Here is an 11,547-nt window from a genome sequence, read left to right on the forward strand (position 1 = left end):
TGGCATCTAGTGAAATAGAGACTTATATGAAGTATATAATAGAGAGGTGAGGAAATTGGGTTTCGAACCCAAGACATAGTGCTTGTAGTGTTATCGACTTACCACTAGGGTAAGGTAATTACAATAAAAAGAGAAAGTGAGTGAGTGGATAATATTGGAGGAGGAGAAGGTTTGAGGCCTTGAGGAGAAGGCTCCAACTTCTCACCCAGTTGTCAAAATCACAACCCGAAAATTCTATCATGGCCCTCGAGGTAAAATCTATGTTGGCATTACAAGATTTACAAGATAGCAACTCAAGTTTCTTCTTCGTCGAGTCTAACATGTTCCTCTGATAATTTTAGATAGAAGATTTACAAGAAATAATTGAATGTGTATATATATATCAAAATTACAAATTACACCAAAGTTTACAACTTAAGTAGATACAAGTGAGACTATCTAAACCACATTACATGGAGTGCCTTGAAGGGAGCTAGATAATGAAAATAGAGATATAAAATTTGATGGTAGAGTTTCGATTCAGTGGATCAACAGGATGACTTTGTTGCCTCTTGTTGTAGGTGGTCTTGAACGCCCTCTTGATTCACTACTCCAAACTTGTTTGAAATTTTAGCAATGCTTCTTCAACCCCTTGCAATGAGTTGTGTCGGTATGGTAAATGTATCTCAATCTATAAAATTTATCATAATTAGCTTACCTTAGTGGTAAGTCTACAAGCAACTACGTCTTGGGTTTGAAACCTAATTTCCTTATCTCTCTATTATAGACTTCATACATATTTCTTAATTGACTAGATGCCACTGTAGAATGTAGGGGTTGAACCCATGACCCCCTGTCTCCACTGGGCAACCTCACACACACACACACACGTGTACCCCCCAAATCTCCAAAAATAGTGAATGAAACCATAGCTGATAACAATCGGCAATGGTTCGGTTTGAACCGAATCAAACCGCAGCTTAATAGTTCAGTTCAGGGTTAGGTTTTAAAAAATGGCTCGGTTTGGTTTCAATAGTCAGAAACCGCTTAAACGGTTTTTTATATTATTTTTATTTTTAATTTTTTTATTAAAAAATTGTTTTTAAACAATCTTTTCATTTTTAGACCTTATTCTTACATTTTAGGAACATCTTTTAAATTTTAAAAATTTAATTGACCGAAGTTGAAAACCGAAACCGAACCACGAAACCGCGGTTTCGTGGTTCGGTTCGGATCAGGTTTCGAAAAATTTAAACGGTTCGGTTTTGACCCTCTCAAACCGAACCGAACCGTTGGCCATTGTTATGGTCAATAGGGGCATTTGGAGTGGAGATAAAGGAAAACTCAGGGGTACGTCTGAGGTTTTGTTTTTGTTTGCTGTCTTGTCTGTCTCTTCTTCCTCAGTCTCACTCTCTCTGCCCATCCTCTGCCCCTCGCGAGGTTCCCCTGTCTCACACTATGGAATCAAAAGAAACGAAAGAAGAGCCTCGCTATGGAACCACTCTTGAACACACAGAGCAGATGATCGACCATTCTCTAGAAAACAGTAAGAGAAAATCTAATCCATTCTTCTGTTATTTTTGTTTCTCTATTCAATTCCCGGAAAACAGTATTTTGTATTTCCATATCGTAATCTTGAGCGACTCTGTTTTGTAAAGTCGCCTAAGTTTCCATGGCGTTTGATTCTGAAGTTCTCTTCGTTTTTTTTCCCGGTAGTAACAGTCATTTGTTTCCCTTCCCCTTGCTTTTGATTTCTGAAGTTTTATGTTTTTTATGTATAGAAAGAAACATTTTTGTCTGCATTTTTTATTTGAAGGTCTTTGTTTTTTTAAGAAGCTCATTTTGTATAAATAGAAAGCAATTGTGTATTGCATATGATTTTTTGTTGACCTTCTAGGCTTGGGACATTTATGTGCTCTGTTTTTGTATAGACAGAACAATTGTCTTTCGAAAGGAAAAAATTCTATTTAATTACTTTACGATCTCATTTTTATGGATGATTGGATGGAATATGGTCATGTATATCTTATAATTGGGCGAAATCATGATTTTAATGGAGATATGCATGAAAACACAGTTTTTTTTACATATATGCTGTGTGTTCCTTGTTTTTATATAGCTGTTCCAATGTATCTTATACTCCAACTAGGATTTTAGTTGAATTGAAGACAGATGCAACAATTTTTTTTTAAAGAGAACAGTGTTTTCAAGCTAACCTCAAGTAAAAGTAATGATTTTTGAGTGAAAATAGTGTTGTTTGTGATTTAATCTGTTGTATATATTTTGTGTTCTGGTTAGAATTTAGCTTGAAGTATAGGGTTTGTTTAGTCCAGCATTTGGGAATAGTTTTCTTTAATTAACCATCGGAGTTCCCTTCTCATGCATGAAATATAGGAAATGATGAAAAAATACCACAAATATAATAGGAACTTTGATTTTCACACTACTGTCAAAGTTTTCCACCCTTTCTGAACACTCACAACTTTCAAGTTCAAAAATTGGATCCAGGTTTTGGCATCTTTCATCTGTATACTGTTCATGCCACAAATTCAACTTCAAAAACATTGGTGTAATGTAGCTCTTTTATCAAGCTTCAACATTGTGTCCGTGAAAACATAATCTATTGTATGTTGTCTTTCATTCATGCTAGAATTTTAACTCGAAAGCTAGGGTTCATTGTAGCTCTTTTATTGAGCTTGAAAGTTAGGAGGTTCTAACAATCCCTCTGCCTCAAGTTAATGGTTAAAAGGAATAGGTCTGGACTTTTTGCCTATATGGAAGATGATGTTTTGTCAGTCTTAACCCATAAGGTGATTAGAGCTCATTGTCTTGAGTGAGACTTCTATATAAATTGTATTGCATCTTTTACATTAGCAAATTTCTACTGTTATATAAGCTTGCATGCCGTATTATTTAAAATATTGTTCTATTACCTTTCTTCTCATTCTCTTGCTGAACGTGTAACAGATACAAAGGTTAAATTCATGAGGGAATCACTTGAGAAGGCGGGATGTCCAGTAGGGCGGAAATTTTTCAAGGCAAAGGTCTGTGGCCGGGCTACTGCTGGAGGCTATGATGGTGGTGGAGGGGTATGTACTTTCCATCTCTAAGAAGATTTGTTTTTTGTTTATAACAATGTGAAATATATGTCTAGAGATGGTATTATTTTGATGTACTTGATTGATGTATCTTCAAGATGTACCTCATTGCGTAGAAATGCAAAGAAATGATTGCATCGCGGAGAAGTAAAAAGTTTGGATTGAACATGTTTGTTTGATCTTTTATGATCTTTCTTGTTGCTTTGGTTGGCAAGATGTGATAGAACTCCATTCATTCTTCCTCTTATGACTACAAATTTTCGATTGGTCGCCAATGATGTGGGATGGCAGAACTTAGTGTTACTGCTATGCATGATTTAGTTGATCTTGCACTTCTGGACCTAGGCATTCAAGAGATGGGAATTTCTTTTGTGCTTTAACAATTAATCTCTTGCTTTATAGGAATAAAGTGTGTCTAGTGCATGTCTATATATGTATGTACATACATACGGATGGGTATATCTATGCGTATGTAATCCTGACATGAATGTGTCAATAAGTACATAAATGCACACATGTATCCATAATTAAATACATGCACAGACGCATATCATGGTTTTAGAAGGCCGTCTTTTGGTTGAGCACTAGTTCAAATTCATTCCATCTGTATCAATACCCACAAAGTTGGAACTTTCATTTACAATGACCTCTTCACAGAAATGGATCTTTAGAATTTAAGATACTTGTTAAAAACATATAGATTTTCTGAGATAATGTTTTTAGTATTCTTGTGCAAGGTTTGATATGTGCAATACATACCAGAGAAATAGGATTGAATTGTAGATTGGCACATGATTGTTAATGTTAAACTATCAAGTAAAGGATAAAGGGACATTTTAATGACTTGTTTATGGAAAATGTTTTTGCCGATATTGTTTGTGGCTTGTGTGTTCATCATCAAATTTGCACCCATTCACAAATGGTTTTACATGATGGAAACTACTGTTTTTTATGTATCATATCTCTACTCTAGAACTGTGTTTTATTGTATTTGATCCTTGGTTTTCTGTGCAATAGATTACAGTCTGCAGCGATTCTGTTTTATTCCAAGATGAAGTTGATCAAACTATAATCCATGAACTCATTCATGCTTATGATCAGTGCACAGCAGCTAATTTAGATTGGACTAATTGTGCTCACCATGCTTGCAGTGAGGTAAAAGCTGAGTCTCTTTTATTCAAGAAATCTCATGGTCCGCAATTTCCCTTTTCATATACTACTTTTATCTTATCATTGCAGAAAAGATTAGCATTTTATACAAATTCCCAATCTTTTTTTTATGTGTCTCTTGTAGATCGAATGTGTGCTCATAGATATAATATTCAATGATGTGCATATTACGTCATTTATAATTATAGATGCTATCAACCACAGACATCTAGAGGGTTGATATATTTATACAAATTTCCGTGCTAGGAACATATCACTCTTTGCTCCATAACAATCATAAATTTAATCCCAGTTACTGAGAGTATTGAAAGTGAACAATAAATCTCCATAGACGCAGTGACCTGAAAATTGTAGTTGGATCCTTCAAGCTACACAATGAAATCATAACTCTGATACTGCAGATTCCTGTGCCCACAAGAAGAAGAATAACTTGCAAGTAAGATGGTAGAGTTGTTTGACTGACATAGCAATGCTAAATTTCTAAGGTCCATGTTACCAACTTGGCTATGCACATTGAAGTAAAGTAAACGAAATGAAATATGTAGATCCATTGCCTAGGAAAGCTAATCTCTGCATGGTCATAGGACTTCTCAAAGTCCAAAGATCTCTAATGATTCATAGATAATCTAATGCTCATAGTTTTTGTTAGATGTTAGGAGCTATGTCAAGCAGAATAGTAAGTGATCACTTGGCAATGTCCAATCTATTGCTGCTCCCGTTAGGGGTATGTTGAATAAGGTAATCTTTGAGCAGAATAGTAAGTGATCACTAGGCAATGTCCAATCTATTGCTGCTCCCCTTAGGGGTATGTCGAATAAGGTAATCTTTGAGCCTCATGCATGATTTTGCTACCCATGGTATTTGTGAAGAAGTAGCAAGGGTACTAACCATATATCTGATATCCTCAGAGCAGGATAGATAGATATTTTTTTAATGTCTACCTGAGACCAATTGGAATATACAGGGACATCTTCCCTAGATGCTTGCTTATAGTTAAAGCTCAAAGAACCTCATAGATTATATATTTCGTGATGGACTAAGAAGGTTTGAACAATCTTTGCTACCTCATAATGGCCCTCAACTGTCGGGCCTCCAAACCCTCTTAAATATCTAGGCCTTTTGTCTAGAAGTAATGTATGGTGGTTCTATGATCTATCATCAGATTGAAACCACCAGGTTGACTTCACAGATGATTTTTATTCCTCTCCAATCTCTTGACCAGTGAAACGAAATTCAGGATGTGAGGGATCCCCTATAAACAAGGCTTTCTAGGAATTTTAATCAGGTTGACCTCGAATACTAACACTCACAGATGATTTTGATTTCTCTCCAATCTCTTGACTAGTGAAGCAAAGCCCAGGGTGTGAGTGATCCCCCTATCAACAAGGCTTTCTAGGAATGTTAATCACACAAAGTACTTGACTACAGTTACTGCCTGGTGGCTCTGCTATAGGATGTGCTATGGAAGATACACAACCTCCTTTAAATCTGCCCCAAGGAAGTACCATGGCTTTCTTTTCCAAATGCTGGTTTCTTCTATAGGTTATAATCTCTGGAAAGGTGTGATTAGTCTCTTCAGAGCTGGATCAAGGTCAATGGCTGCATGTCCTCTTGTCGAAGGTTCTCAGCTGTTTTTCTATTTGATCCTAAAAGTGTTCAGCGTTCAAATGTTGAGCCTTGTCAATTACATGATTTGATTGAAGCACAAATATATAAGTCGGTGGAAAGGATAAAGCCAGTCATACCTCCTGGGTTCCAATTTCCAAAACCTGCTCGTTTACACTAGAAAGAACCTCTAGCACTGACAGGTCTATCAGCTTCCAAAAAAGGGAGTAATGTAGGAAATGGCCAGTAGCCAAATTCAGAGAGTACGAATGATTTGCTTCTCTGATGTGAAAGATAAACCTTGTCGTGAGACTGCATTTTCTAGGAGCCAGGACATTGCCTGAATCCAAACTCTGATGTACATGCAGGAAATTTGCCAGCTGCCAAACTCAGGACTAAGCAAATGATTTCTTTCTCGATGTGAAAGATAAACCTCGTCATGAGAATGTTCATATCCTAGGATTCAGGACATTCCTGAGAACCAAACTCAAGGGTATATGAGGGATTCTCTAATGTGAAATTGTATTTCTTCTCCTTGAAATTGCGATTCATCTGTGTACATTCTTTGAAACATTATACCTTTATAGATCAAATTTTGCATTGACAGAATCACAGGTGAACACATAAGGACACTAGAACAAAGAGGAATATTAATGTTTGATATCTATATATGATTTGCATAAGAAATCCATTAAAGGTTCAAAATATTTAAGAAGTTGTAACTTGGCATGTTGTGCAGATCCGAGCTGGAAATCTTAGCGGAGATTGCCACTTTAAGAGAGAGATGTTGAGGGGTTATTTTGATATTTGTAAACATCATCAGGTAGGTCATGCTTGTGCTGATATAGATTTTATCTTTGTTTCGGAGTTTTATTTTTTGTACATAAATATCTAAATTTCACTTTCTATATTCTATATGGTGTTAGAAATGCTAACAATGAATTCATATTGGCACTTGTTACGGATAGTTCCAAAGAACTTCCAGAGGGCTGTAATGCTCCAATCAAACTACCAATTTCACTTATCTCACCACTGTTGGAGGGTGGCAGCCCCAGACCTGCACTCTCTTTCATCTTTAATATCTCTCTTCCTAGATTATTCTCTCTCTAGAATCAGCAACTCTTTAAATGCCTTCTTTCTAGAATCTGCATCGCTTTAAATGCCTTCTCTCTCTTCCACTTTTTCCAAGATATTCCCTCTTATTCCTAGTTTATTGTACCTGTTTGGTAGTACAAGACTCACATAATTACCAAACAACCATTTCACCCACGTTCCCCAATTTTGTATAAATAGGCTATACCAGCCTCTTTTGTAAAGATTTTATTTTTGCTGCTACTTCAAAAGAAGCTGCACTCTTTGGCTGCGTCTCTACTCTTTGCAACCATTTTTGCTATTGCTGTCTAACAGCCTTCTCACAGCTTGGCTGTGTCTATTTTGTTCTAACAATTGTTCCGCTGCTGTGACTTGACATCCATTTGAAAGATGGGCCATTTGTTATGAGCAGCAAGTGCAAGCGCACATCGAATAGAGGTGTACCTTGCTGTTGGAGCAAAAGTTTCCTCGTAATCCACTCCTTCCACTTGTGAATAGCCTTAGGCAACTAGGCGTACCTTATGCTTATCCAAAATACCATCAACATGGTACTTGGTCTTGAAAATCCATTTCAATCCAATGACTTGCATATGTTGAGGCCGAGGGACCACCTCCCATGTATGATTCCGCTCAATGGAATTAAGTTCAACTTCCATTGCTGCTTTCCACTTCAGAAGAAGAAGGGCCTCTTTTGCTGTTGTGGGTTCTTGTGATTGCACAACGGTGCTCAGTAAGGCAAAGTTGCACGAGTGAAGAGGACGTTGTGACCTACGTGTTCTTTTCATGTTGGTTGGAGAACCAAATGTATACTCATCAAGTTCAGCATCAGAGAGATGGGAATCACGAATGGCGGCTGGAAGCCACTTGGGAAGTGGTGGAAGCTGGTGTGTAGAAAGAAAGAAAGAAAGAAAGATATATTAACGTCTTTTAAGAGGCCAAAATGGCCTGATTGGAGTTGAGGGAGAGGTTAGAATTGTTGGCGAATTTAGAGGTTGAGTACGAGGAGATGGGGGGCTTGAAGGTGAGACATCTTCGTCTGAAATAGGAGATTCCTAAGCAGCTGGGATTTCAACCGTGAACTAAGGTGAAAGCTTAGAGTCATCCAACTTAGACTCCACAAAATGAACATCCCTAGAGATGACGAGGGACTTTGATTCTAAATCCCATAACCTGTAGGCTTTAGATTGTGTGCTGTAACCAAGAAACTTGCATTTCTTGGTTTTGGACTCAAATTTAGTACTTTTATGATTTGAAATGTGAACATACGAATCAGAACCAAAGACTTTAAAATGAACAACTCAGGGCATTTACACCTGTAAATGCTTCTACAGGGGTCATTGCAGCAACTGCTTTTGTTGGGCAGCAGTTGATGATATAGACTGCTGTGTTGACAGCTACACCCAAAACGAGAGAGGAAGATCAGATTGAGATAGCATTGTACGAGCCATCTCTTGGACTGTTTGGTTCTTCCTCTCCACAACACCATTTTGGTGAGGAGTATTGGGTGTAGAATATTGGCGAGCAATGCCTTGTTGAGAGCAAAAACGGTGGAAAGCTTGGGAGATAAACTATCCACCATTTTCAGACCTGATCTTTTGAACTTTCTTTGATGTCTTGTTCTCGACAGCTACCCATTCTTGAAATTTAGTGAAGGCTTGAGATTTCTCTACAAGAAAATAAACCCAAACCTTGCGGGAGAAATCATCAATGATAAGCATGAAGTGGCGCGCACCACCAAGAGTAGTGGTTTTCGTGGGATCACAAAGATCCATGTGCACCAACTCCAAGATAGATGTTGCACACTTCATGAGGGAAAGGCTCTCGATGTTGCTTGCCATGAAGACAAGCAACACATGGGGTATTGGGAGTTTTGAAAATAGGAAGACCCTCAACTAGCTGTGAAGGGGAGAGCTTTTGAAGAGAATTGTAGTTAAGATGGCTGAACCTAGCATGCCACAACATGGGATCTTCTTGTGCCACCAAGGCGTGAGAGCCTTGAAGAAGTTGAAGAAGATGAGATTTGGATTTTTCCAAGGGGCTATGGGAACTTTTCAGGTGATATAAACCCCCTTCTTAGAGAAATTTTATATAAATGAATAGAGATCTACTTAAGATTTCTCTTACTATAATAAACCATTGAAACACATATAGAGCTTCCAAAACATTCTTTGTTGAGTACATGAGCAAAGATGGAAGGACATAGAATCCAGAGTGACAGTTTCTGAAATATCTGAAGGCAGAGTTATAGAAACTAAAAACAATTATGGCGTTTTAACACATAGGAGGGATTAAAGAAGTAGAAGCAATTCTGCAAAACAGAAGCTTACCACTAAAGATATACAAGGTGGGAGTGCACACATACACACACACATGTTCTATCCAAGATACATAGAATATGCTCTTAGAAGAAGAGCTTTGAATGCCTGATGAGATAGCTAAGTCATGGCCTCATAAATATCTATTTAATGCTGAGTGGAATCTTGTCTAAGGATCCTATTCAAACTACAAAATATTCTTTTAGAAGTTGTAGTACAGCTCTGAAAATGAAACTGTACAACTAGCAAAAATTAGAAAATATTAAATAATATAAACTCGTTTTTCTAGAGAAACCTAAAGGGCCTTTAATCCCAACAAAAGAGAGTAACAAAGATGTAGTCCCTAATGTAATCTCATTTCCTCTCCAAAACTGAATTTTGAGTTTTCATCTGGAAGAGTTTTTTTTGAATAAGGGGATGCATACACTCTGCACATCAGAATCCGATGCTAACTGAACTTTCCACATGCTGATTATGGGGCTTGCTGATTTAGCTCCTCTGGTCTATGGACACTATTGGTGTTAGAGCTTCCAAAACATTCTCTGTTGAGCACATGAGCAAAGAGAGTAACTAAATTATAGTCTCTGGGATTTTCTCAAACGTGATTCCATTTTCTCTCCAAAACCGAATTTTTAGTTTTCGTCTGAAAGAGTTTTGTTAGAATAAGGGGATGCACACACCCCGCAGATCAGAATCTGATGCTAACTGAAGTGGCGACACGCTGATCCTGGGGCTTGCTGATGTAGCTTCTCTGGTCTATGGACATTGATGTTTGATCAGTTCTGGGTGGCCATGCAATTTCAAGAGTTTTGAGGATTATTATCATTGTTATGTATTACATTTGCATAATCAACATTGTTATTGTCACTACGTGATCTTGCAACATTGCCATTATCACTATGCATTGTCATCATTAATTTATTTTACTGGCATATATTCTTCTATATGCAAAATGACATGAAGCATTTTTGGAGAGTATATCCCTTATTAATTTCCCTTATTACTAGATGTACAGTCCTGTAAATTTTTTAAAGTCATACTTTGTTGGGGATTATAGCAGAAATTTTCTGGAGAGCATAATCAATTAAATGTTATGAGAAACATAGATATGGGCAAAATCACTACACACTTCTCATATAACTTTAAACCTTTACAGGATTGTGTGCGACGGCGAGCCACAAAGTCAGTTTCGTTGAATCCATTTTGTTCGGGAGCTGCTGTCAAAGATTCTATTGACAAAGTCTGGGATACTTGCTACAAAGACACAAAGCCTTTTGATAAAGTTCCATAATTGTGAGGAAGCCCCTCCAAACATTTTTGGAGATAATGGGTAGAGAATGAGACAAATACTGTTATTAGGCACAACTCAGGTCTAAATTCTTTTGGGGAAGCTCTTATCCTCTCCCTGTCATTTTGTTCTCTGCTCTTATCACAGCAAAAGCAATAATGAGAAACTTTACACGTCATTTTCTTTAAAACGTTCTATACTTCTCTTCAATTGCTGTGGAATTGTGTAAACTGCAATTTTTTCTCCTAGTTTTACCATGAGATGAAAAGCCATTAAGACCACATTGGTAGGAACAATGTAATTACATATACAGAACACGTACAGATGTGTGAATCCCATAGATTCTTTACTGTGATTGTGGCAAGACTGATCTACCCTCTCATATACAGGTGTACGTCAGTTTTTTCCCGATAAATATTCAATGAAAATATGTTAGAAGAAATAGGTAGACCATCAACACTATATATTAGGTTATGATGTTATATTAAGAGTTTTTTCCTCTGTGCGTGCATCCATTGAAGAGCATCAAAACACCCACTAAATTGAGGTACTATTAGTATAAGGTGAGCTTTGGTGAATTTTTATAAGCATATTCCACCTGCTTACGTTGATTGATTTCATTTTTATGCATTAAGCCCTCATCATGTATCATTAAAAGACCAATATACATACTGTGCCTCATCTTATCATTCTTTGTGACTAGAGGATAAGAAATGAAGACTTACATGAATTTGAAGAATCTGATGAAAAGAAAACAAAAACAAAAAAATATAAACAAGTCTCATAACATGCAATCTTCAGTTTCTATCATTTCTCTGAAAAACTATAGCATGGCAACCCAATTGTCAATATATTGGAAAGAAGGCATAAAGAAGACCATCAAGACTTAAGTTAGTTCGTATCATTTTCTTCAAAGGTGACGGATGAACCAAGTACTTCCAGACTCTACGAGCATATCATCAGTTGCTTAGCATGAAGTGTATATTCATCAGCAATGTAC

At 37.0% G+C, this 11,547-nt stretch overlaps 1 protein-coding gene across 1 annotated transcript; it reads left to right on the top strand.

Annotated features, from left to right (window-relative positions):
- The first annotated feature begins 1,384 nt into the window (after positions 1-1,384).
- LOC147866412 (Ku70-binding family protein) lies at positions 1,385-10,737 on the top strand. Its single transcript, XM_087316857.1, has 5 exons — positions 1,385-1,525; positions 2,947-3,068; positions 4,095-4,232; positions 6,592-6,675; positions 10,416-10,737. The coding sequence occupies exons 1-5, from the start codon at positions 1,438-1,440 to the stop codon at positions 10,548-10,550; spliced, it is 567 nt and encodes a 188-aa protein (XP_087172983.1). The 5' UTR covers positions 1,385-1,437; the 3' UTR covers positions 10,551-10,737.
- Positions 10,738-11,547: the final 810 nt, after the last annotated feature.

Source organism: Azolla caroliniana, unplaced genomic scaffold (genome assembly GCF_043228905.1).
Source record: "Azolla caroliniana isolate FFs.n. ecotype wild unplaced genomic scaffold, voAzoCaro1.0.p SCAF_3, whole genome shotgun sequence".
Lineage (NCBI taxonomy): Eukaryota > Viridiplantae > Streptophyta > Polypodiopsida > Salviniales > Salviniaceae > Azolla > Azolla caroliniana.